The sequence below is a fragment of the Eulemur rufifrons genome, chromosome 29 (genome assembly GCF_041146395.1).
Source record: "Eulemur rufifrons isolate Redbay chromosome 29, OSU_ERuf_1, whole genome shotgun sequence".
NCBI classification, from domain to species: Eukaryota; Metazoa; Chordata; class Mammalia; order Primates; family Lemuridae; genus Eulemur; species Eulemur rufifrons.
The window spans coordinates 8147741-8175027 of record NC_091011.1 but is presented as its reverse complement, the minus strand read 5'-3'; the positions used below and the strand labels follow the sequence as shown (position 1 = coordinate 8175027).

At 44.2% G+C, this 27287-nt stretch overlaps 1 protein-coding gene across 1 annotated transcript in view; it reads left to right on the top strand.

The window, feature by feature from the left end:
- Nucleotides 1-27287, top strand: part of ABCA13 (ATP binding cassette subfamily A member 13) — a 459896-nt gene that overhangs the window by 226313 nt on the left and 206296 nt on the right. The window contains 3 exon segments of the mRNA XM_069462020.1: nucleotides 1487-1683; nucleotides 15605-15762; nucleotides 16784-17014. Of these exon segments, the coding sequence (XP_069318121.1) occupies nucleotides 1487-1683; nucleotides 15605-15762; nucleotides 16784-17014 (586 nt within the window).

Here is a 27287-nt window from a genome sequence, read left to right as displayed (position 1 = left end):
ATGCACCCCATTCTCTGCTTAGGATTCTGGAACGTTCTAGGAGCCAACTGTCCTTGAAGCTCCACTGTCTGGAGTCTGTCTCATCTTCCTCTGCCTGTCTAGCCCGCTTCCCCCTGGCAGCAGGACGGCACCGTCGCTTTCGTCGATGGCCATCAGGAGGTTACAAGCATGCCTGTGGCACAGGGCAGGGACTGCACTGTGGTTTGAGCGGTCAGGGGAGGCTTCAGGAAGGCTTTGTTTAAACTGGTCTTTAAGGAGGAGTAAGATTTAAGTACGTGTGGGGAGGGGTGCGTATTTATGTGGCATTGGCAAGGCAAGGTGGTGAGTGGAACTTACTTGTGAGGAATGAGAGTGGATCCACAAAAGGTGGGTGAAGCTTCACACAGGGAAACTGGTGTCCTAGGTGAAGGAGCTCAGGAAATTTCACCCCAGAATATGACTCCTTGGTATAAAGAGTGTTTTGAATTGCGGGCCCCTGGAGACCAGTCCAGCGCTGGCGGGGCTTTCCCTCTCTCTGCACAACTGGCTGACCTGATCACAAGACTAGACGGGGAATTGGCTTCCCTTCCTCTGCTGTCATCTCAGTATATTGCAGGGTGCAACCAGACCACGCCCAAATCATTCAAAACATGATACCTGTCTCTCAGCCCAATTTACAAGTCTCTCTGTTTCCCCCATCCAGTCCTCCTCCCTAGTGACTATTTATCCCCCTGAACAGAATTACCTACACTCCTCATTGCCCCCTCCACTCTAGAAGGTGTGTATAAAAATATCTGAACTTCACTGGGATATTGACTAATGTGATTCTCCCCACGCCATGGTAAATAAACCTTTCTCTTATGAATCTGCCTTAATTGTGAGTTGACCTTTAAGTGAACTTTCGGGGCCAAGGGTGAGTTTCCCCTCGCCCCTACGGTGGTGTCAGATCTGGAACTCTCAAGACCGAAAGGCCCCTTCAAGGGAGTAAGAGACGTATTCGTGGCATTAATGGCAACTGATACTTTATACTTTGCACATGGCATTTCATTGGAGCTTCCCAATTAGTAAGGAAGGCGGGGAATCCAAATTTAGTGCACAGTGGGCCAGAGAGTTAAAGGGCTCTCTGGCGAGCACTAGAGCTGGGCCTGGCTTTGCTTCCTGACCACACCGGGGCACCCTACGGCCTAGAGGAAAGGCAGGGCCCTCCTGGGCGGGAGGTTGAGTGAAATGAGAGACACGCTTCCCCAAGAGAGGAGACACTGCAGTAGTTCCCAAGCGCGGTACCCGGGGCAGATACCACTGAGTGGCATCACGTTTCGTCTGTTGGCATGGTCCTATCTGAGCCTCGAGAAGGGCAATGCCCCTCCATGGGGACTCAGGTGTGCCCTTGATGTCTCCGTGACTGATAAAGATCTCAGCCACTGGGAGTTGTTATTGATGGAGTGAAATTCAAGGCCAAGCTTTCAGGTTTCCAGGGGGAAGAGTGAGGGCTTTCTTCTTATTTCAGAACTCTTCGGGACGTGGAGTTGACCCAGCACCAGCACAAACTGGCGCGGATGCTGTCCGGAGGCATGAAGAGGAAGCTGTCCGTGGGCATCGCTTTCATGGGCACGTCGAGGACCGTGGTTCTGGACGAACCCACCAGCGGGGTGGACCCTTGCTCCCGCTGCAGCCTCTGGGACATTCTGCTCAAGTACCGAGAAGGTAGGAGCCGGGTCTCCTTCTTCTTTCTCTTCCCACAGTGTTGTGGCCCAGGAAAGGGACCGCTAAAAGCACATTTTCATAAGAGTTTATAGAGATATACTTATTAGATAAGATCTCTATAGGGCTCAGAATTGCCTACTTTGTGTTTGACCCCTTAATACGATACCAGCAATGACATTATCAATGCACACTATGATTTATATTGACATTGCATTCCTCTGGAAGCAAAGACTATTGGAGAAGGCATCCTAATGACTATTTAGGACAAACCCTTCTTTTCTCAGATGAGGAAACCGAGGCACAGACAGATGAGCATCTTGTTTGCTCTGTGGACCCAAAGTTGAAATAATAGGCCTTATCGACTTAAAGAAATCGAAGTTAATTTTATTCTGAGCCAAGGTTGAGGACTGCAGCCCAGAAATGCTAGACTCAGCACAAACCGAGACTGTGTCCCAGGGTGGGCGACCAGAGGCGTGGTGTTTATGGGCTCTGTCACATGCAGGATGATAGAAGGGGACAGTGGAGCAAAGGGGGCATTCTTACAAGTCTGACCGGCGCTCAGTGGTATTATACGTGGGATGAAGCACGTGTGCAGGGCGCGTACACAGGGCGAAACGTTCATGAGCATGTAGGCGTCTTAGGGTGGGGGGCGGGATGATTGATCCCCTCCTGCCTTTGTGCTTCGTCTAATAGGGAAGGTGCTAATCAGTACGTGTCAGGGAAGCGTTTGACAGACTTCAGCGTTTCGGGCGAGAGTTCAGCTTTGGTTCATAGGCCCAGATTCTTATTATATGTTTGTCCAAGCTGCAGCCATCTCGGGCCACGTTTAAAGATTTTTCTTTCAGAGTTTCCTTTTTCTGACAGCTCATAGCTGCAGAGAAAGTCCCCTGAACCAAGGGTGGCTGGAACCCGGGACGCTGGCCCACATTTCTCACCTCTGTTATTGCCTGTTTCCATCTGAGCGCACTGGATGGGCAGTTAGGGATTTCCAACTTCTGACTCTGTCTGCAGCCCTGACAGCTAGCGAGTGCTGCTCTCGGTATTTTGTGTGAAACACTCTCACTGGGAAGGAAGCACATCTTGGTGCTGGTAAACAAGTGTAGAGGCGACAGTGGCAGGATTAACACAGCATCTTCTAAAACGTTGTTTTGCATTTTTCTTTTGCTTTTTGCGTGTAAGACCTTCTGGCATGACTTGAAGCCTCCGCCTCCCTGGGGGGAGATTAGGATTTGTGACTGAAGAAAGGCAAAGAGAAAGAACACGCAAGAGCCCCTGCCTCTCCTTAGCATGGGAGGGCTGAGCCCGGCTGCCTCAGACCATCAGATTCTTCCTTAAAGGTTCGCCACAGGCTGGACTCAGAGGGGAGAAGGGTAATACAAAGGGAGCGTTAAAGAACAATCCCGTTCCTTCTACCCTTCAATTTTAGAGGAATTGTGGGAGGAGAAGTCAGAGAAGAAAGCAGGAAAATTGAGCAAACAGATGTGGCGTTTTGTTTCATTCTGGGCTTTGCAATTGCACAAGAAAAGCGGGTCTTGTCGATGGTGCTGGCTCCTCAGCCCTGGTGCAGGCACAGCAGAGCTCACCAGCCTGAGTGGAACGCAGGACCCAGGAGGCACTGAGGGCTGCAGCTCCTGCACTTTTCCGGGCCTATGAGCTCTGACACTCAGAGGGAGACAGGGTCTGCTAGGGATGCTGCAGTGGAAGAACAAGGGGACCCTCAAAGCTGGCTGTGCAGCCAGGGCAGAGATTCAGGGCTCTGAGGCCAGCAGGACCTGACAGCCAGGGAGCACTCTGCTCTGCCCTGACCCCACCGGGGTCCCTGCCCGAGCTACAAATGCCAAGGGGGGAGGGTGACAGTGCCAGGTGGTCTCAGTCATCGCTCAGACACCACATTGTACCCAGAGATCCTAAGATCCCCATTGCCACGAGACCACCAAGCCTTTTTGCTATTTTACCTAAGTGCCTTTGGGGAGAGCATAGAAGGGGCACTTGAATGCCACTTGAAGGTGCTGGTTAAATTTTGAGATGAAACCAAAGTGGACTACATAATTTTCCTGCTACCCTGAGTGAGGGCTGAGGAAGAAGATGGATGAGAGATAGAGAAATAGATCACATTGTCTCTGCACCTGTGAACTGCAGTGTGCATTAAACACTGCATGCCTGCCACTCTTGTTTATTTTAAAAATCAGAGATGGAGGCTTCAAAATTTAGCAGAACATTTGAGTAATCAGCATAAAGGTTACTTTGGGCAAAAAACCCCAGATATAATAAAGGTCTCAGAAACAGACAGCTTCTTCAGTTTCTGTTGTTATAAATGAAATATTTTCCTACTGTTCTTCATTGCTTAGCAATGTTTTTTTTTTTTTTTTTTGTCTTTGGAGGACTCCTTTGGAATCATTCCTGCACTGATTGAAGTGCAAAATCAATAGGATGTAAGTGATTAGATAGGTGGTACTGGGGAAAAACATGTTTTCAAGAATCAAAATGTATATCTATTTCTGGAAGCAGCCTCAAACCTCCAGGTAACTGATATACCTCTGTGGATAGATCTAAGGACTGTGCAAAAACAAATGTTCCCTGCTGGGTAGAAAGAGACTTCTGTTAGAATACCAGTACGCTGAGGGCTCGATCTACCTGGAATTTTGTCTGTTTCTTACTTGGTGATGTACAACGTGAGCTCTTGATCAGTCCTGGGACGAGTACTTCTGTGCCTCCCATGGAAAAATATTAATAAATAAGGAAGCAAAAGATACAAGAGCAAACTGACACATCATCACTAAATTCCTGTACTGGGACACGCACTTGCTCTACAATTCCTGTGTGGCCTAGGAGTGATTATCAAATTCATCTGAGCTGCAGTGTTCTCATTTGCAAATGAAGACAGTTGCACCATCTTATAGGATTTTGGGAGAAGTAAGTGCACTGTATGTGAAAGTGCACAGATCAGTATGTGGGTGCACAATCAATGACAGGTTATCATTATTGTTATTAAAATAGAAGACAGAGGTGAATGTGGGAAGTGCAACTTTTGGAGGAAAGGGGGTAGAACTCATCATCTGAATCAGAGAGAGAAAGCCTCCTGGGGAAAACAGAGTAATACTGTTCTTCAAGGTTTGGGATTGTCACTGAGCTGAACTCGGGTCCACTCACCCAGCACAGCAAGGCCAAACATGGACACTGAGGTTTGCAGCGAGAGAAAGGCAGGCATTTATTGCATGGAACCAAGCAAAGAGAACGGGCAGCCAACGCTTAGGACACAAACTCCCCGAGGGCTTACAAGCAAGGGTTTTTAAAGGCAGGGGTACATTTCAGAAAAGCAGAAGTTGTAGGCAAAATCAGTACATGGAGGTTATACATTAATTTGGCCCCCAAAGGAAGGCTATGTTGAAGTGAGACTTATGGGACATAGGTGGATTCAGGAATTCTTTGATTAGCAGTTGGCTAAGGAAGCAATTGTCTGAAAACTTGGGGTCAGTGGGAAGGAATGTTAAGGTCTGGGCTGTGGGTGTGACTCTCTCCAGGCCCCCCAGGAAGAAATTTAGAACAAAGAACAGCAGTCAGAGTTCAGTCCTCACTTCCTGCACGACAGTGGTCATGGCTGCCATTTTCCATCTGGTGAGGTCCAAGTTTCTGAAAAGCAACTCAGGAACATATGTTAAGATGTTATCTTTTAGTTTCCACAGGGAACAAAAACACCTTGTGACTTTGGCTTTCTTGGGAGACCAGTTTTAAGTTGTTACTATCTTCTTGTATGTCAGGTTGCTCATTTACTTTTCAAGGCTAGCTAGGTGCCCAGAGTCTCCTCTGAAGGGACTGAAGATTTTGCCTTTATTTCCATGCTTGAAGGGCCTGGCAGACTCCTAAGAGGGGTCCCTGCTCCATCTTAGGATATGTCTTGAGTTTCTTTAGCATTCACTAGGAAGACATCAGGGATCAAAGTCTATGACTTTAATCTAAATTCTTTCAGAATTTGTTAGTTTGTTTATTTTCCAAGCTTTAGTAAGGTGTAATTGACAAATAAAAATTTTATATATGTATGGTATACAGAGTAATGTTTTGATATATAGTTGGCCCTCCGTATCTGTAAGTTCTGCATCTGTGTATTCAACAAACCTTACATGGAAAATATTCAGTGAAAAAAACAATAAGAAATAACAATAAAGCAATAAAAAATAGTATAAATAGAAGCAATACAGTATAATGACTATTTACATAGTATTTACATTGTATTAGGTATTATAAGTAATCTAGAGGTGATTTCAAGTATAAGGGAGGATGTACAATGTGCCTAGGTTATATGCAAATACTACATCATTCTATTTAAAGGATTTGAGCATCCAGATTTTGCTATCCTTGGGGGTCCTGAAACCAATGCCATAGGGATACCGAGGGACAAATGTGTGTATACATTGTGGAATGATTAAGTCAAACTAATTAACATGTCCATCACCTTAAACACTTATCCTTTCTTTTTGTGTGTGTGGTAAGAGCACATAAGATGTAATCTCTTAGCAATTTTCAATTGCACCATGCATTACTATTAAATATAGTCACCATGCTGTACAGATCTCTTGCACTTATTCATCTTGCATAACTGAAACTTTGTATCCTTTGACTAACATCTCCCCATTCCCACCCAGCACCCTGCCACTGTGCCCTCTGCTCCTGGTAACCATCATTCTACTCTGCTTCTCTTTTGCTTATTTAGATTCCAATTAACTTTTATTTGTAGACTGCTTCATTGTATAAGGAGTCTGAACTTCACAGCAGTTCTAATCAGAGTATCTAAACTGCCTTTAGTGCCAAATTAGGGCTTGCACATATTGTCTTAGCCTCAAAGGTCTACTGTGCAAGGAGCTTGGCCTTGGTCTTTGAGACACATCTGTGGTGAGAATAGTCACTGTGGACTCCCAGTCTTTGTTGCTTTTGGATGTACATTTCATGGTTTCTTTCTAAATGTATCTTTTTTTTTTTTTTAATTTTTTTTTTTTATTATTTCTTGTACAATATGAAATAATATGGGAAATATTCGTGATAAATTATTAAGTGAACAATGCAAGTTAAAAACAACAGTTTCATATTTTTTTCCCCACCCCCCCCCTTTCCCGAGTCAGCACCTTCAAGTGTTACCACTCCCCAAACGGTGCGCAATGCACTCATTGTGTAGGCATACACCCATCCCCTCCCCCACCCCCCACCTCAGTCTGATGTCCAATTGGTGTCGTTTCCAGATTTGTATTTAGGTGATGTTCAGGGAAACCAATTTTCTGGTGAGTACATGTGATGCTTGTTTTTCCATTCTTGGGATACTTCACTTAATATAATGGGTTCCAACTCTCTCCAGGAGAACCATAGAGATGTCGTATCTTCATCATTTCTTATAGCTGAGTAATATTCCATGGTATACATATACCACAGTTTACTAATCCAATCATGTATTGATGGGCATTTGGGTTGTTTCCACATCTTTGCTATTGTGAATTGTGCTGCTATAAACATTCGGGTACATGTGTCTTTGTTACAGAATGACCTTTTTTCCTTTGGGTATATGCCCAGTAATGGGATTGCTGGGTCAAATGGCAGGTCTACTTGAATCTGTTTAAGATACCTCCATAATGCTTTCCACAGGGGTTGCACTAGTTTGCAGTCCCACCAACAGTGTATGAGTGTTCCTGTCTCTCCACACCCACGCCAACATGTGTTGTTTTGGGTTTTTTTGATAAAGGCCATTCTCACTGGGGTTAAGTGATATCTCATTGTGGTTTTGATTTGCATTTCCCTGATGATTAGAGATGTTGAACACTTTTTCATATGTTTGTTAGCCATTTTTATATCTTCTTTTGAAAAATTTCTATTCATGTCCTTTGCCCACTTTTTGATAGGGTTGCTTGATTTTTTCTTGCTGATTTTCCTGAGTTCTAAATAGATTCTTGTTATCAGTCCTTTATCTGATGTGTAGTATGCAAAAATTTTTTCCCATTCTGTAGGTGGTCTGTTTATTCTCTGGACTGTTTCTTTGGCTGTGCAGAAGCTTTTTAATTTAATCATGTCCCATTCATTAATTTTTGTTGCTGCTGTGATTGCCTTGGGGGTCTTCTTCATAAATTCTTTGCCTAGGCCAATGTCTGTAAGAGTCTTTCCTACATTTTCTTCTAGAATTCTGATTGTATCACGCCTAAGGTTTAAGTCTGTTATCCATCGTGATTTGATTTTTGTGAGAGGTGAAAGCTGTGGGTCCTGTTTCAGTCTTCTACAAGTGGCTAACCAATTCTCCCAGCACCATTTATTGAATAGGGATTCTTGTCCCCAGAGTATATTCTTTCCCGCTTTGTCAAAAATTAGGTGCCTATATGAGGATGGTTCTATATTTGGATTTTCTGTTGTGTTCCACTGGTCTGTGTCCCTGCACTTGTGCCAATACCAGGCTGTTTTAAGAACCACGGCCTTGTAGTATAGTTTGAGGTCTGGCAAATTAATACCTCCCATTTTGTTTTTGTTGCTTAAAATTGCTTTTGCTATACGGGGTCTTCTTTGATTCCATACAAAGTGTATAATTATTTTCTCTATGTCTGTAAAGAATGATGTTGGTAATTTAATAGGGATTGCATTGAATCTGTAGATCACTTTGGGTAGTATAGACATTTTAACAATGTTGATTCTTCCGATCCACGAGCATGGTATATTTTTCCATCTATTTGCAAGTTCTGCTATTTCTTTTCTCAGTGTTTCATAGTTTTCCTTATAGAGGTCCTTTACCTCTTTAGTTAGATATATACCTAGATATTTTATTTTCTTTGTTGCTATTTTGAAGGGTATTGAGTCTTTAATTTGGTTTTCCAATTGACTGTTATTGGCATATATAAATGCCTCTGATTTGTGTATATTAATTTTGTAGCCTGAGACTTTGCTGTATTCGTTAATCAATTCCAGGAGTCTCTTGGTTGAATCCTGGGGGTTTTCCAGATATAACATCATATCATCAGCAAAAAGTGAGAGTTTGATCTCTTCCTTCCCTATTTGGACTCCCTTGATTCTGCTCTCTTGCCTGATAGCTCTCGCAAGGACTTCCAATACTATGTTGAAAAGTAATGGAGACAATGGGCAGCCCTGTCTGGTTCCAGTTCTAAGTGGGAGTGCTTTCAGTTTTTCCCCATTCACTATGATGTTGGCTGTGGGTTTGTCATATATGGCTTGCATCAATTTTAGGTAGGTTCCATCAATGCCTATTTTGTTAAGCGTTTTTATCATAAAAGGGTGTTGAATTTTGTCAAATGCTTTTTCTGCATCTAATGAGAGTATCATATGGTTTTTGTTTTTGCTTTTATTTATGTGGTGAATTACATTTATAGATTTACGTATGTTGAACCACCCCTGCATCTCGGGGATGAAGCCCACTTGGTCGTGGTGGATTACTTTTTTGATAAGTACTTGGATTCGATTTGCTAGTATTTTATTGAAAATTTTTGCATCTATATTCATGAGGGAAATTGGTCTGTAGTTCTCTATTTTTGTTGCGTCCTTTCCAGGTTTTGGTATCAATGTTATATTGGCTTGGTAGAACGTGTTGGGGAGAATTCCATCCTTCTCAATATTGGAGAATAGTTTATGTAGGATGGGCACCAATTCTTCTTTGTATGTATGGTAAAATTCAGGTGTGAACCCATCTGGACCAGGGCTTTTCTTTTTGGGAAGGTTTTTTATTGCTGTTTCGATTTCAGTTCTTGATATTGGTCTGTTCAGGTACTCTATTTCTTCCTGGTTGAGCCTGGGAAGACTATGTGTTTCTAAAAATTTGTCCATTTCCTCCACGTTCTCCAGTTTGTGTGCATAAAGATTTTTGTAGAATTCATAGATGGTATCTTGTATCTCTGTAGCATCAGTTGTGATTTCTCCTTTCATGTTCCTAATGGAGGTTATTAGAGATTTTAGTTTTGTGTTCTTGGTTAGTCTAGCCAGGGGTGTGTCTATTTTGTTTATCTTTTCAAAGAACCAACTTTTTGTTTTATTAATTTCCCTTATAGTTTCTTTGTTGTCCTTTTCATTTAATTCTGATTTGATTTTAGTAATTTCTCGCCTTCTGCTGGGTTTGGGATCATTCTGTTCTTCTTTCTCCAGCTCTTTGAGTCTATTTGTTAGGTTGTCTATTTGCATGTTTTCTGTCTTTTTGATATAGGCATTTATGGATATGAATTTTCCTCTCAGGACTGCTTTAGCTGCATCCCATAGATTTTGATAAGTTGTATCTCGATTGTCATTTAATTCAAAGAAATTTTTGATTTCCATCTTGATTTCTTCTTTTATAGAATAATTATTCAGGAGAAGGTTAATTAGCTTCCATGACTTTGAGTAAGAGTGAGGGTTTCTGTTTGTGATCATTGTTACTTTTATTCCGCTGTGATCTGAGAAGATGCATGGTATAATTTCTATTTTTTTGAATTTTTTAAGACATGATTTATGTCCTAGGACATGGTCAATCTTAGAGAATGTCCCGTGAGCTGATGAGAAGAATGTATATTCTGTGGACTTTGGGTAGAATGTCCTATAGATGTCAGCCATGCCCATTTGTTCTAGCATTCTATTTAGGTCCATTATGTCTTTGTTTATTTTCTGTTTAGAGGATCTGTCCTGTACTGTCAGTGGGGTGTTAAAGTCTCCAGCTATTACAGTATTGTTATCTATCATTTGGTTGAGATCTAGTAGGGTTTGCTTTATGAATCTAGGTGCACCTAGGTTGGGTGCATATATATTGAGTATAGTCATGGCTTCTTGATGAATTGTGCCTTTAATCAGTATGTAGTAGCCATCTTTGTCTTTTATTATTTTTGTTGATTTGAAAGCTAAGTTATTGGAAATTAAGATTGCCACACCAGCTTTCTTTTGGTTACCATTTGCTTGAAATATCGATTTCCATCCTTTTATTTTCAGTCTAAATGCATCTTTGCAGGTTAGGTGAGTTTCTTGAAGAGAGCAGATACTTGGATTGTGTTTTTTTATCCATTGGGCCAGTCTATGTCTCTTGAGCGGGGAGTTCAAGCCATTCACATTTATTGAGAAAACTGATAAGTGAGACAGTTTTTTGTTCAGCTTGTTGGGTAGATCTTCATTGTGATGTTTTCTCTCCTGGACCATTGTGGTATCTGGAATTTGATCTTTAGCTCTTGAGTAGTTTTACATTCGTGAATCTTTCTTGTGCTGATCCGTGTGTAATTCTCTTTTGAGTACTTCTTGGAGGGCTGGTCTTGTCTTGGTGAATTCCCTCAACCTTTGTTTATCTGAGAATGTCTTGATTTCTCCTTCGTATAGAAAACTTAGCTTAGCTGGGTACAAGATTCTAGGCTGGGCATTATTCTGTTTCAGAAGCGTGAAAATGGGGCCCCAACCTCTTCTTGCTTGTAAGGTTTCAGCTGAGAAATCTGGCGTAATTCTGATGGGTTTTCCTTTGTAAGTTACTTGTTTCTTTCTCCTTACAGCTCGGAGAAGTGACTCTTTAGTGGATATTTTGGTCAGCCTGATGACTACGTGGCGTGGTGTTTTCCTATTTGCTATGAATCTCCCAGGGGTCCTTTGAGCTTCTTGGATCTGTATGTCTAGAGTATTGGCAAGGCCTGGAAAATTTTCCTCGATTATGTCTTCAAATAGCTTGTCCAACCCTTGCTTATTATCTTCTTCACCCTCAGGAATGCCAATAACTCTCAAGTTAGGTTTCTTCACATAATCCCACATTTCTTGAAGACTCAGATCATTTCTCTTACTTTTTCGATCTATCTCTGTGACTGACTTATTTAGTTGGAAGGAGTTATCTTCAATTTCTGAGATTCTTTCCTCTGTTTGCTCTACCCTGCTCTTGAGACTTTCCACAGTGTTTTGTAGCTCTCTGAGTGAATTCTTCACTTCTAGGAGTTCAGTTTGGTTTTTCTTCAATATTTCAATTTCTTTAGTGAATTTTTCCTCCAAATCCTGCATTTTTTTTGTGTTTTCCTTGTGTTGTTTATCCATTGATTCTTGTATATTACTCAGCTTGTTTATAATCCATAATTGGAATTCTTCCTGTGACATGTTGGTGTTTTGAGTTTGGTTTGTGTCAAATGGTTGGGAGCTGGTATTTCTCTTTGGGGATGAGCTTTCCATTTGATTCCTTGTGCTCTCCGTGTTTTTTCGCTGGGCCCTTCCCATCTAGATTTATCGTTGGATCTTTACTTATAGATTTAGTCTGGTTAACAGGACTCTTTGTGCTCTATTCTTAGGCTGTGAAACAGTCTAGGTATGTTGCTTCTTTTGGCAAGAGGGGGAGACTGTTGTGTATTGTTTAGAGATTTTTCTGTTTCCGTTGGGGGACTGATTCTGATGGGTCCAATCTTAGAGGATTGGAGTCATCCAAGACCGCTTTGGCGAGTTAGGACACTGTGTTGTGGTCTTTCAGAAGGCAGGCAGGGTCCACACTAATAGTAGACCGAAATTCTCTTTGTTTGTTTGTTTGTTTGTTTCCCTTTGGTTCTTCCTCTATAGCGGAGGTTTCTGTCTCTATCTGCAGGCAAGATACTAGCTATGGGGAGAGGATGGTGACCTCGCTTGCTCAGCGCCCCAGTTGCTGTAGCTCCCACGGGCAAAAGTCTGTCTTGGCCCAATGTCCCCAGGGATCAGGTTCCACACTCTCGCTTCTGGAGAAGTATTCAGTGTTTACACTTGGGCGGGGACCCTATATAATGTCCATGGACCAGGGGAGAGGGCCGTCCAGGGAGCCTCTTGGTACCCTATTGCTTCGCAGTGACTTGGCTGTGGGCCCTAGAATGGCGATTGCATGCCCGCAGGTCGCTGGCCCTGGGGGTGACTGCTCAGGATCCGGTATGTACTAGAGCCAGGGACCTGGCCCATTCCGAAGCTCACCATGGGTCCCCAGTTAGAAGGCGAAAAGAGAGGAGAAAGAGAAAAAAAAAAAAAAGGAAAAAAGAAAAGGAAAGAAAGAAAAGAAAGAGGAGAAAACGAAAGAGAAAAGAAAAAAAAGAAGAAAAAGAAAGAAAATAAAAAAGAAAAAAAAAGAAAAGAAACGCAAAAAGCCAAACCAAAAAACACCAAAAACGCCAACAAAAATGAACAAAAACAAACTACATAGCACCTCACCACACCGCAAGGCAGAAAGATACACAAATCTGAAGTATATAATTCAGCGACTCAAAGTTTTTTTGTTTGTTTGTTTGTTTTACGCCTTAGCACAGCTCCGCCCCTTCACTTCCGCTCGGCTGGGTCCGGAGTGGCCATTAGATGTTTTTGTTTTTACGCCTTAGCGCAGCTCCGCCCCTTCACGCCCGCCCGGCTGGGTCCCGGGCGGTTTCGCAGTGGATTTCAAGATGGCTTCTGCGCGGCCGCACAGCTCCGAGGGTGGTGGGGATCCAACCTCTGCGCTCAAAAAGGCGCGGCAGCCAGAGGCCCAGAGGGCAAAGGTGCCCGCCGAGGCTGTCCGGCTCGTGAGCCGCCAGAAAAAAAAAGAAAAAGAAAAGGAAAAAAAACAAAACAAAACAAACCCCCCCCAAAACAAACACAAACACAAACAAACAAAACCCAGAAGAAATTTACCAAGAATAAAATATACAGTTCGGCGAGCCTATTCTTCTTTTATTTTTTTTTTTTAATGCCTTAGCGCAGCTCTGCCCCTTCACCCCGAGCGCGGCCCCGGCATATCCCGCACTCCTGGCGTTGGTTCAGAGACCAGTGGAGGGCGCCGGGCAGAGAGAGCCGCTCGGCACTTTATGGCTCCCGAGCGGTTTCGCCCTCGCTTTCAAGATGGCGCCTGCCGAGCTCCGGGGCTGGAGGAGACCGGCTCCCCGGCAGGCAGAGACCGCCACTGCCCGGGGGCTGGCGAGCAAGGACGCGCACCGGGGGTCACCGGCTGGAGAACTGCCGAAAAAGGCAGCACGGGCAGAAAGAGCCGCTGGGCACTTTTTGGCTCCCGAGCGGTTTCGCCCTCGCTTTCAAGATGGCGCCTGCCGAGCTCCGGGGCTGGAGGGGACCGGCTCCCCGGCAGGCAGAGACCGCCACTGCCCGGGGGCTGGCCAGCAAGGACACGCACTGGGGGTGACCGGCTGGAGAACTGCCGAAAAAAGCAGCAGGGGGTACAATGCTATTTGCTGTCCGGGAGTCTTTTGTGTTTTTCCGCCCTGGGGCAGATCCGTCCCTCCTCGCCAAGCGCTGTCTCAGCTGAGATCCCCCAGGTTCTAAGGTAATTTCGCATAAAAGCCTCCTGTCTGCAATGTGCCACGTATCCCTCAGTGATTCTGCGCTGGCCTGGGTCAGGGCTCTGTTCAATTGGGAGCGGAGGGCTAGCCGCTTTCCCGAGAGGCTGCACCCACCCCGGCTGGGGGCGGGTGTACCCGACCCGCGCTCTGCTGGCTAGTGTCTGTCCCGCGTTCCCAATTTTCGTTCACCTCAGACCTCACTCGCTCTGTTTGTCCCACGCTGATTCTCCGTGGATTCACACCGCTGTTCCTGTGTGGGAGCGGTCTTCTAGCGTTGTGGCAGGTCCGGATTGATGCCTTCCTTCCCGGGAGCGTAGATTCAGGCCGCGTAGATTCAGGCCGTCACCACCACTCCGCCCTCTTTTTTTTTTAACAAATTAAAAATCCTGGTCTTAATTCTTCTCTTCTATTGGTATTATTATTATTATTTTTATTATTTACCTGTATTTTGTTTTTAATTGCCACACAATAATTGTACATGTTTATGGGTACAGTGTGATATTTTGATGTATACAATGTATAATGATCAAATCAGGGTAATTAGCATATCCATCGCCTCCAACATTTAATTGAGTAGAGTTAAAAACATGTTTAGCCTTCTCTCCGGAAATTTGCTTTTGCGGTTACAGTCAATCAATGTGTTTATCTCTGCTCAATAAAATAGAACGGTTGAATGGGGCTCAGTGTAAGCCAATGGGGAGCGTAGAAGCTACAAGCAGTAACATCTTCCCTTTACATAACTGAAGTCAACTTTACCAAAACATCTTTTAGCTTCTCTGGCCTCTGCTCTCCTAAGGTAAATCTGGGGCTTTTTCTCCCCGAGCAAAGGTCATAAAACATGACACGGTGCTAGAATTCATAGAGGACACATTTGAGCCTAACACTTGTTTCTGCAACGAGTGGACATGGACACTGGGACACTGGGCTCAGTGACATCTTCCGCCTGAAAAGGCCAAGCGCCGCCTGTGCCCCAGCTCCCCCACCCGCCTCCCACCATGCTGTCTGTGGGTCACGGCTGCTGTGGGCTTTCCCAGGGAGGTAGTGTATGTTCTGATCCTGCTACATTTGATGAATGACTACATGTGGTCACATCATGCCTGATTGCAAAGGGCATCAATATATACCATGGCCTTTTCAGACATCTTTTTTTTTTTTTTTCTGATCAATTTCTGCGTTAACACAGTGCTGATTTTCTTATGCAATAGACTTTCCATAGAATAAAGCCTTCTCCCTAAGTACACAAGAGGTTGTCATCTGAAGAGGACTCAGGAGGAGTTCAGTATCAGGGGGAAGAGAGAGATGCCTATGTAGCTTTTATATATTTTTTAAATTTCTTCTCTACATCCATTCAGTGATCTGCCTCTGAGTCTTGGGGAGCAGGTGGCTGTGCACAAGGACTCTGTGTTTCGTTTCTCGGTTTCGCCCTTAGTGTCTGCCAGAGTGGCCCCTTTGGCTCCTGAGCGGGGGAGATTTGTAGAAACAACTGTATAGAGAAGTCTTTCAGGGTCTCTAATTTGCAAAGTGTCCTCAGCTAAGTCGTTTCTGCAGGACCCATTTCAATTTGTTTCAACTTAAAAATTGGTGACGAGTTTCAAATTGTGTCCTGGACCTACCATTCCAAGGAAAGCGTGGATGGTTCTCGTCGGGGCCTTTGTCATGCCAGTGCTGATGTGCTCTGTGCTTGGACCCAGGTCGCACGATCATCTTCACCACTCACCACCTGGATGAGGCTGAAGTGCTCGGTGACCACGTGGCCATCCTCCAGCAGGGCCGGCTCAGGTGCTACGGTCCCCCATCCTGCCTGAAGGAGGTGTATGGCCGGGGGCTCAGCCTGACACTCACAAAGCAGGTAAGAAGTACAACCACTTTGCTTCATTGGGGAAGTCCCACACCTATCTGTGGCATAAGAAACAAACTATGACAATTAGATAATAACAACATGTCATTAGAGGCCTCCTGTGTACAACGGCTCAGATGCCAAAGTCAGTCCCCCCAGGGCTGAGCAAAGGGAGCTGTCCTCTGGGAACCCAAGGGTGCATTTTGATAAAGAAATACATGAAGGGTCAGAATTACCTGATCGTTAGTAGGAGCTGCTGTGAGCATCTGGGTCAGGAAGTATCATGACTCATGTGTTCTAGAAATACTTTTCTGACAATGATGCTCCATTTAGGAGGCTAAAACTTTGCCCTAATGCAGAAGCAAAGTGTGAGGGCACAGAGCAAGCAGGGTGGACCTGTCACACCCGCACATCTGTAGTTATCATTGCCTTGTGTCAACTGGGGCAGGTGGTGGTGGCTCTGGGGTTGGGACAGGGGTAGAGGAGGCACCTCCTCACTCTTGATGACTGAATCTGACCCTTGGTGGCTCTCATAAAGTCTGCCCTTGACCTGTGAGCCAAGGTTCCTGTTTGCTTCCTCTCTAATTCAGGGTGAGTATCTTACCATTCTGAGACGGCTCCTTTCCTCTGCAGCTGGGGACCCTCGTCTCCCTTTTGAGCAGACCCAGCCCCGTTTCTGTAGTGCAATTGCTAGGCCAGAGTCCTGTGATTCTCCCAGGGGACCTGCAGGGGTGGGGGGCACTTCATGAGGGCATGAACAGATCCCTGGGGGCTGGCCATGGCATGCCCAGTACCCAAGAGGCACATGCAGGTGTGGCCTTGCCCGGTTTATCACTGTAGATTTATATTTTAAAAAAGAAAGAAAAAAACCCACAATGTATCATTGAGATGCCTATTGCCTAAATGTGGTGTTTCATTTAATCTTTAAAGTGGAATTTAAAAATAATTTGCCTATGGATATACATGAAGTCAATTGATATATATTTGAATTGACATTCCTTACTGTTTTTTTGGTGTTTTTTTGTTTTGATAGCCTTCTGTTCTGGAGGCCCATGATCCAAAGGACGTGGCTTGTGTGACGTCCCTGATACAGATCTATATTCCACAAGCATTTCTCAAAGACAGCAGTGGGGGTGAGCTGACCTACACCATTCCCAAGGACGCGGACAAGACCTGCTTCAAAGGGCTCTTCCAGGCCCTGGATCACAACCTCCATCATCTGCACCTGACGGGCTATGGGATCTCAGACACCACCTTAGAAGAGGTACTGAGGAATGCTGAAGCATGCTTTTATTATTTATGCTTTTTTAGCCATTCTACATTCAATGAAGAGATGTAGGTGAAAGGGAGGAGATGGAGAACACTGTGCGTTTTTATTTACGTTCAAGTTCTGATCAGTGTCAGCCACAGTGGAAGCCAATAACTGAACTAACACACCTGACAGGTGACTATTGTTATTTAAGGGAAAGAGCATTCTTACATTTGAGAACTTTGGTATCTTTAATCCAGAATCGTTACCTGTCTACACCACTATTTCCCATAGTGGACGGTTGCTGTCCTAGTTCCACACGGGGAGGTGCCCTCCTCTTCTCTACGGGCTGCTGTCCGGGAGCCTCTGGGCCCATGCTGGGTGAGCCAGGTGTGAGAGGGTTCAGCATGTGAGCACTGCTGACCCCTGGTGAGCTCCCACCCCCAGATCCCACCTCTCCTCTACCTGGGACTGAGCTGGGTGAGACCAACTACTCAGTGTGGTTTCTTCATAGTGTACGATCAACCAGAGTCAGAATCAGGCAATTCCTGCAGGAGGAAGTTGCTGTGTTGTGTAACCCGGCCTAATGCAAGCCCTCTTTGGGGTTCTTGAGGTGTGAGCCATAATTGTATTTTAATTTTACGTTGCTATCACTTATATAAAGTGCTTCAGATTTTTTAAAAATAAATGGTACAAATTAAAAAAAAAATCTGGAAAGAATTTTGGACTATTTCTCTAAATTACCCAGGAATAGCAATAGTGCCTGATCAGGTTCTTAATTAGCAGTTGACATTTAGAATCTGAAACAATATTTAAAAATAACCATGGGAAGTAAAATGTTTTGACTTTTAGAAAGTCAAAGTCTGAACATTCAGTTGTGTTTGGGGATGGATTTGGGGCTGAGGGCACATCACCGGGTTAGTGACGCCGGAGGAAAGGCGACCCTTGTGTGATCAATCAGTGTGGTCTCAAGTAGACAGCAGCCATCACAACCTTTGTCTGGAATAAGTCATCATAACATATTGCAACACATAAAACTATAATATTACAAAATGCTTTTATATGTAGCATGTATTTGGTTCCCTTGAAATTCTGTAACTTGTCATTTCTATTTTAAGGTTGAGGAAGCTGAGGCTCAGACGGGCTAAATTCTTTACCCCAAACCACCAAGGTCATGGGTGATGGAGCTATACTCAAAGTGGGGTTTTCTAGTGGTTAGCCCAGTTCTCCAGACATGCCCTTGTCTTTGTGGGTGATGCTCTGGATTCCACAGACCACCAGGGCCTGAATTCCCACTACCTCCACCGTGCTCTTTGTAACAGAGCAAGTCAGGGTGCACAGAGACAAACAAAAAGCAGCCTAATACACACATGATGGATCTGAGCTGTTTTTTAAAGCCAAAGAATGCAAAGTCACTTCATCTTTTACTGTCTGGCCATCTCCTACTTTCCTTCTTCAAGTCTCCACAGCACAGTCCCAGATTCCTCAGCATCAATTCACTTCCATCCCCTCCCTCTCCCTGCAGTCTGTAGCTTTCTTGAATGACTCATGTCCCAGCTTGTTATGGGTAGCAGTGTGCAAGCCGAGTTCCACAAGAGCTTGTATCTTCTCTGCTCACCTCCACACCTGCAGTGTCCAAGGCAGTTGCTAGCTCTAGTGGTTGCTTAATAAATATTTTCTGAATGAATTCTGTGCAGAACATATCCAAAGGTTCATCTAGCCTCTGGGAGTAGCATGTTACAATGGAAAGTGTGTGAGCTGTGTCCTAGAAAGTTCTGAATTCAAATCTTTCACCCTCCTGAGCTCTAGAAGCTTGAATAAATCACTCAGCTCTTGTAAGCCTCAATTTTTTCATCTTTATATAAAATTTTTTTTTTTAGAGACAGGGAGGGGGTCTCACTATATTGTCCAGGCTGGCCTGGAACTTCTGGACTCAAGAGATCCTCCTGCCTCAGCCTCCTGAGTAGCTGGGACTATAGGTGCACACCACTACGCCTGGTGCCAGTTTTTTGATCTTTAAAATGGAAAATTCTAAACAATTGATGTGATTATTCCAAGGAATAACAACCATGGTTAAATGCCTGGAACAAACTAGTCGGTCTAAAATGCAATGATTTCTCTGACCTACAGTGGCATGGCATGAGACATTGCTGCCATAGCTTTGTAGTAACAGTGGTATGAAACCACATCTCTGATCCCAAAAGGGCATCTTTTCTTCAGGGATTTTTGTGGGATAATAATTTTCCCTGTGCCAATGTAGAAGGACAGGAAATGTCCTAAGCCTCTTCTTCCCTGATTGCATGAGTTAGGATGTGTTTGGAATTCTTCATGAATATAGGTTTACAGCTAACAAAAGCACCAGACTCCAATGCAGTTATGTCAGACACCACTTGTCACTAATTTCTGAAATGTGGATACCAAGTCCAAACAATACATTAGAAAGCTGATAGTTTGTATAGTTGGGAACTGTCAACTGGCATGAGTCAGTTTCCCTGCAGACGTAAAGAGTACCACCTTCAAAAGTTGTTTCGCCATCCTGGGTCACTTGAAAAGTAAAAGTAAAATAATTTCTTTTGGATTGTAAGGAGAAGTTATGAAAAAGCTTGTTATGTCTGTCTCTCTAATTCTTCACCGGGTTAATCAGGTGGTTTATTAATTGTTTGGATCTCATACAGATAAATTGAACATGTTCTATCAAAGTTTTTGGATGAAGCATACTTATCGACAGAATAATGTGTTCACCCTCAATGTAGGTATATTTACTTATTTACAATTCAACATACATGGCAGGAAGAGTTGGTGTTTCCTTTATGTAAGTGGCATTTTATCTATTGCTAACAAAATAAGAAACCTCAGGAATCCTTTTAATATTTATCAATAAAAAGAGTGTAATTGTGTGGAATGTTTGGCTTGAACATTTTATGAATTTAAACATCACAGGAAAAAAAACAAACAAACAGGGAGGAACATCTTTATGTTTGGGCAGATGTTTAGTTCCTAAAAGGTTTTGTTAATCATTGTGGCTTGTAGGACCAATCAATAATATCTCAAGGCAAAATATATATTCAGGTAGAGGCTTATTCATACCATGGTTTATAAAAATAAGATACTTCAATATTGTTAGTAATTTACTTCCTGCCTGCTCCCTTCCCTCCATCTCTCTCTCTCTCCTTCCTCCTTTTCTCTTTCTTTTCTTCCTTTTTCTCCTTTCTTACCCTCCCTCCCTCCCTCTCTTCCTCCCTCCCTCCCTCTCTTCCTTCCTCCCTCCCATCCCTCCCTGCATCAGGCCTGGCTGATTTTCAGTCGCATCTGAGGTTTAAACAAAAAGCTGGCAGGAGGAAGAAACAGCAGCCCTGCATTCAGGTGTTGGCTTGTGCTTGTGCTACTGCTGTTATCTGCAGAATCTTTTTAAGCCATGTGTCTCCTTTATAAACCTTATTTCATTTAATAGTAAAACCTAGATAAATCAATTTAAAAATCCACTTAAAGGGGCCACAACAAAGCATAACCTGCTGAAACTGAAGGAGCTGTCACTGTGGCCAGAGAGGCCGACCGAGGACCCCAATGCCCATCAGCATCTGAGAAAATGAGGAATTCTTAACTTCTTATGGGGTCTACCCAGAAAAAGAAACTGAGGCTTCCCTGTTCTCCTCTCACACCCCCTGGGGTGCTGACGACCCACCTCGGAGAGCCAGGCCTGGACAGAGCCCGCGGGACTGCCCCTGAGCGCTCTGGGTGCCACCGGGTACTCAGTCCCTGGGCGGGAAGCGACCCCACACCGGCAGCCTCCCAGCTCAGCGCCCTCAGCTACAGGCTGGGCGTCATGGGAAGAGCCACAGAACGGCGCTGATGGGAAGGAACCCCCAGCATAGCGCGGGACAGGCAGGCGAGGCCGGGACTCAGCCTGACTGGGACTCGGGACTCGCAGAAGTCCCAGGAGCAGCCGGGCCCAGCAGTGTCCCGTCGGGGGGCGTCCTCGCTGCGCCTCCCCGCTGGCCGCGGGATCCTCCTGCCGGGCTGTCCCGCACAGCAGAGTGGACCAGGCCCGGAGGTGCAGGTGCGGGCGCTGTGTGGGAGGGTGGGGGGCTGTCCCTTCTTCCCACCCCCAGGCCATCCCACCTGTGCCTCTTTCTCCCGCCTGCCCCTCCCCACCCCCGCTGGGAGAGTGGGGCGGCTGTTCAGAACTTGCTGTACTGCCAGGCCTTATGCCCAGGATTGTAAACCAGATTTGAACCCTCCTTGCATGTGTGATTTTTTAACAGGAGTTACCCATTTCTCACTTAGGCAGTTTCCATATTTCTCATTATCATCTTTTCACAGTGACACAATTTCTCTTATGAAGTTGCCATCATGCAGTTGTAAGGCACTTGGGTTTGTTTCCAGCATTTCGATTTAACCAATAAGGTGCCACAAAGGCCCGTGAACAGGTCCCCCAGCGTCGCTGTAGACCGATTCCTGGCAGTGCAACTGGGTCCACCGGCCCGGTACGAACCTCCATCTGTGGCAGTGTCGTCATGGACTCCCAAAACGATCGCACACTTTTGTGCCCGGGACGCTTTTTCTCATATGCCTCAACTCGTCATCGTTTCTAAACCAGCCCAGGGCCTTCCGTTCGCATTTAAGATTCCCCAACCAGTCCCCTGCCGACCTGCCCTCAAACCCCCACTGTGGTTGGTGGGAGGGCCTGGCCTGAGGGGGGACCCTGACTCTGTGTTTAGTTTCATCACTTCCTGTCAGGGTGAACCTGGACGAATCACCCAGGCTAAACTTCATTTTTTTAAATGTATTTTTTAAAGCTATTTATTTTAGAGCAGTTTTAGCTTTGCAGCAAAATTGAGCAGAAGGTGCAAAAGATCCCTATGTCCTCCCCTCTTGCCCCCAGCCTCCCCCACCATCAATATCCCCCACAGAGGGGCACATTTGTTGCCGTGGACCAACCTACACTGACACAGCATTGTCACACAGAGTCTATAGGTCACCTTATGGGTCAGTCTTAGAGACGTACATTCTATAGGTCTGGACAAATGAGTAATTCCATATGTCTATTAGTGTCATATGGAATAGTTTCCTGCCCTAAAAATCCCTGTGCTCTGCCTGTTCATCCCTCCTCCTAAACCTTAGCAACCACTGATTTTTTTACTTCCTCCATAGTTTTAACTTTTCCAGAATGTTGCAGAATTGGGAATCATACAATCTTTGTGGCCTTTTCAGATTGACTTTTTTCTCTTAGTAACATGCCTTTATGTTTCCTTCATATCATTTTATGGCTTGAGAGCTTATTTCTTCTTAGCACTGAATAATATTGCTCTGTCTGGATATACCACAGTTTATTCATCCATCCACTTACCGAAGGTTATCTTGGTTGCTTCCAAGTTTTGGCAATTGTGAGCAAAGCTGCTATAAATATTCGTGGGCAGGGTTTTGTACGGACCAAAGTTTTCAACTCATTTTGGCAAATACCTAGGAATGCAATTGCTGGGTTATACAGTAAGAATATCTTTAGTTTTGTAAGAAACCGCCAAACTATCTTGTAGGGCAGCTGTACCATTTTGCATTCCCACCAGCAGTGAATGAGAATTCCTGTCGCTCTATATCCTTGCGAAGGTTTGGTTGTTCCCCTTCCGTCCCTGTTAGATTTGAAACATTCCAATAGATGGGTAGTGGTATCTCACTGTTGGTGTAATTTGTATTTCCCTGAAGACATATGATGTGGGGCATCTTTTCATATGCACATTTTCCATCTGAATACATTCTTTAGTGAAGTGTCTGTTGAGGTCTTTGGCCCATTTTTTAATCCGGCTGTTTGGCTGTTTGCTTTCTTATTGTTAAATTTTAAGAATTCTTTGCTAACTTTATTTTTCTCATCATGAAAATAGGAATATATTCCCTATCTTCAACACACAGTTTTTGTTTGGGTTACATAATATAATTAGTACTGAGTGCAGATTACAAATTGCTGGATATAACACTAATATGAGGACATATCGATATTTTTACTGCTATTTATGTCCATAATACACGTGCAATTCTGAGATTAAACAGTGCTGTACTTTAATCTATCTATATTTTAAATGTTACAGTATATGTTCCATTATAGAGCAACTTCTAAGAAATTTTTACGCTATATTCCTTAAATATTTCTATTTCTGTTTAGTGTTCACCTTTCTTCAGCAACACATTTATATTTATACTTTACCCATTTGTATTCCTTCTGGAAATTTCTCAATAGTCCTCCTCTTTGCCTTCTTTTCTTAAAATACACACCTATATTTATTTATTTAATAAAATTAAATTTTATATAGTAAAACCCACTCTATGAGTTTGACAGATATATAGAGTTGTGGAACCAGCATCACAATCAAATTACAGAGGGTTCCATCCCCACTGCCATCTTAAAAGAACAATTCTTCCATGTTACCCCTGCAAGTTTTCTTTTTTTTAAATCCAAGATTCATGTTCTTGCTGTTAGTTACCCTAAAAACAAGATGAACAAGGAGCAAGAGAATAAGTTGTTCAATTACTTTGCAGATTTAGTACGTGTTTCTTCGATTTCTTGCCATAATTGCTACTTTCTACATTTAGTACATGCTTTGCTATTATTTACATAATAGGTCCTAAATAAATATTGATTTACCAGATCTCATATATCGTTCTTTTTCTCTTTCACACACGCACAGATGCTACAAAATAAGTTATCTGTCTTAAGGGGAACCACAGGCAAAGGATCTGAGATATATAAAATTATACATGAGATCTAACAAAATATAATATAATATTATATTAGATGTGTTGGAGAAAGATAGCTTAAATTGGAAAAAGATGCCTTTAAAGAACTTTCCTTTGCTTGGTATAGTCTATCCAATTTTGTCTCTTCACACTTGGAAAGCATTGACTTCCTTTCGTATGTCTATTATTGATCCATAGTCAGCGTGGCTGACAGCACTGTGCGTGCTTGTCTCTTTGCTCGTCTGCATTTTGCCTGATGACTTTACTGGGGTGAGGAGGGCCTGCCAATGAACTCTTCTCACTTTGAAGCTACAAAGCAGATTTCATTTTTAAACTGCAATTAATTTCTTACAAATCATGGTCTCCAGATCCGCACCCATGCCAGTGACGTTGAGATTTAAAACTGAATGGTGTGGGTCACCAATTTTATTAAGGCATTTACACTTTCTACTCTCATGCTTGGACCCAAGGAAGATGCTGGCGAGGCACAGTATTTACTCTGTGTGGGGCTGGGGACGAAGGCGGCCTGCAGGGCTTGGCTGTGCACATGAAGTACATTGGCATCAATCTCTGAAGCCAAGACAACATTTTCTGGCAAAATGCAAACAGAGTGAATTTTAGTAGTGTATTTTTAATAATTTTGTAGTTTTTAGTAGTGTGCTAGAAAGGTTAGATTGCCAGAGTGAGCTGAGCAGTTTTTTCCCACCCAGCTTGCTAAGTACCAGTTTTGGGTTCCCTTTGTGCCTCTGCACGAGGGTTGTGGGTGCTGGTTCCTTGGGAGCATGAACTGAGCTGCCCCATCCTACACAGCGTGAAGAGGTGAAGCCTGGGAGTAAGGCTTGATCTTTTTATTTGTTTATTTATTGGTCCCTAAGAGCAAAAGGATCGAGTCCAGGGTCACGAGCAGCACTTAGTTGCATGTCACCGTCAATGTGCAAAAATTCTTCAGTTTCCTTGACTTTCATGACCTCAATATTCTTGAAGATTCCAGAGCAGTATTTTTGCACAATGACCTTCAGTACGGTTTGCTCCACTTTGTTGTGATTGGATGTGATTTGTGTGTTGATTTTCAGCTGGAATATTCCAGGAGAGATGCTGTGTCCCACTGGTCCCGACTGTCAGCCCCGAGGCTGATCTGCCCCACAGCTGGTGGGGAGAACTTCGATCGCCCAGCTAAAGGGGTGTCTGCCAGGCTTTCCTGAAGTTAATTTCCTTTTCTCTTTCTTATTGTTTTTTGAGGACATACCTTGGGGCTCTCTAGATTCCACTTTTTCAACCACCAGTTTCAGCTCGCTCTGATGCACCTTGCCGGGATTAATTATTACCATGGCATTTGCCAAGTGGGAGTTTTCTAAGTCCGTCATTCATTCTGTGTTTTAGTTGGTGTTATCCAGTAGGGAAGAACTTTCCCTTCCCCCCACTCACTTGCTTCCGTTAGTAGTGACTCGTGGCTTCCTGTTCTGCTCAATGAGCTACAGTTCGTCCTGGTCGTCACTTACGTTCATGCTCCAGTCGGACCAGGAGGAGCCACGGGAGCTCCTTCACGCTGGCTTCCGTGGCTCGTAACGCATGGCCCCCTATTCTTTCAGTATTTTCCTACTTCCTGACACAGGATGCTCTGGGATCCTCTTGCACTTTCCCAGCCCGGCTCTGGAATCAGCCACTGCTCCAAGAAGTCCCGGCTGCTTCCCGTGCCCACGGTGGCCGGGGTGTTGCTGCTCTCAGGTCCCTCGTGGAGAAGGCGAGAGACTCACCTCTGTTTTTGTCTCTTTCTATCTAAACAATGAAAACCAGGAATTCACCTCCACATGGAATCTCTAAATTTAACCCAATAACACAGCTTTTGTTTAGCGTTTCTTTTTTCCTTATTTGTACCTCCTTTCTCTGATCACGAGAAACCTGACTTTAAACCCGACTGTACTTGCTCAGTCCTCACGGGTGCAGCTCATGGCCCAAGGCCTCGGTGCTGCACCCTGCCCACGTGCCCTCTGTGGGAACCTGGCCAGCACTGCCCGCTTCGTGCTGGCCCCAAGCCTTAATCTGGTGCCAGAAAACAAAACGCAGTGGGGAGGGGAAGAAAGAGGGAGGAGGGCAGAGGAGGAAGCAGGCATTAATTAACTCTTTTGAAAAGCTGTTCTCTCTCTCTCATGTCACATCGTGTTCTTTTTCCCCGAAGAATGATACATTCAATATTTTGGGTAGTCTTCGTTTTGGGGCTTAGGTCTTCCTAATTTAAAATGGCCTCATAGTCTAAGCATTTAAGACAGCCCGGTGTCTTCTAAACACTGGTTGTGCTACCAATTGTTCAGACTGGAGTGCTGTGACACATTTTTTGCATTCATTGTTTATAAAACAGTATTGTAGGATGTCATAGACCCCCAGCATAAAGTAGAGTTATCCTTTTCATATCTTACCTCATTTAATCTTCCCCTTGTATAGATATGTAGACTGAGAGACTTAATCTGAAAAAGCTACTGAGTTGCCACAGTCAGAAACTGGAATTTAATTGTGTTGGACTCCAAAATTTTCTACTCTACCTTCTGATTTTTACTGTCTTTGGAGTGTCCAGGGACACATCAAATCAAATGCCCTTGTTTCAAAGATGATGTACTGATGGTGTGATAGTCCTGTGACAGGCTGAATAATGTTCCCCAAAGATGTCCACGTCCTAGTCCATGGAGCCTTTAAATGTTACCTGTATAGGGCTTGTGACAGGAAGGTAATCCAGGATCATCTGGGTGGGCTTGGTGGAATCAAAAGAGCCCACATGAGAGGGATAAGGGAGGGTTAGACAGGAGGAAGGTGATGTCATGATGCGCCTTGAAGGTGGAGGATGGGGCCGTCAGCCCAAAGCTACTGGTGGTCACTAGAAGCTGAAAAAGTCCAGGGAATGTATTCTCCCTTGATTTTAGTCCAGTGAGGTTCATTTTAGGATTCTACATTCAGAATCATAAGATAATAAATGTGTCATCTTAAACCACCATGTTTGTGGTAATGTGTTACAGCTGCAACAGAGAACTCACAAGTTCCTACAAAATGATAAAATCTTGCTGTGTGCACCATGTGGCACATCTCGGGCCAGCTCTGCCCAAAGTCCTGTATTTGGAAAGAAAGTGCCAGTACCTCTTGTGTTTCTTATCAGCTAAGAGCTTTTCGCATGGCATGATCTTCTGCTTCTGTTAAAAACAATCCCTTTGGGGAAACTGAAATAATACATCATATGTTACGTTTTGGTCAAAGTTTAGAAATTCTTCCTCTGCTCATGTCATCACTCAGCTGGACTCTATTGTCATTGTCTTGCAGAAGTTTGGTCAGCTTCATAAATTTCTCTAGCATCTAAGCAAAAAGGCACCTTGCACTGACGGCCTCCAGGATACAGTCCATCAAACTGACACTTTAAGTGTGGATCACTTCTGGGGTCCAACACTCCTTGACAATGTCCTTTTAAACAGAGAGCACAGGAGGATGGGCCAGAGCACGCCAGGCTGAGGGATTGATGGCACAATCAGTGTTGGGATGACACTCACTGGGCCATCACAAATGCTTAGGCCTTGCAGCTCTT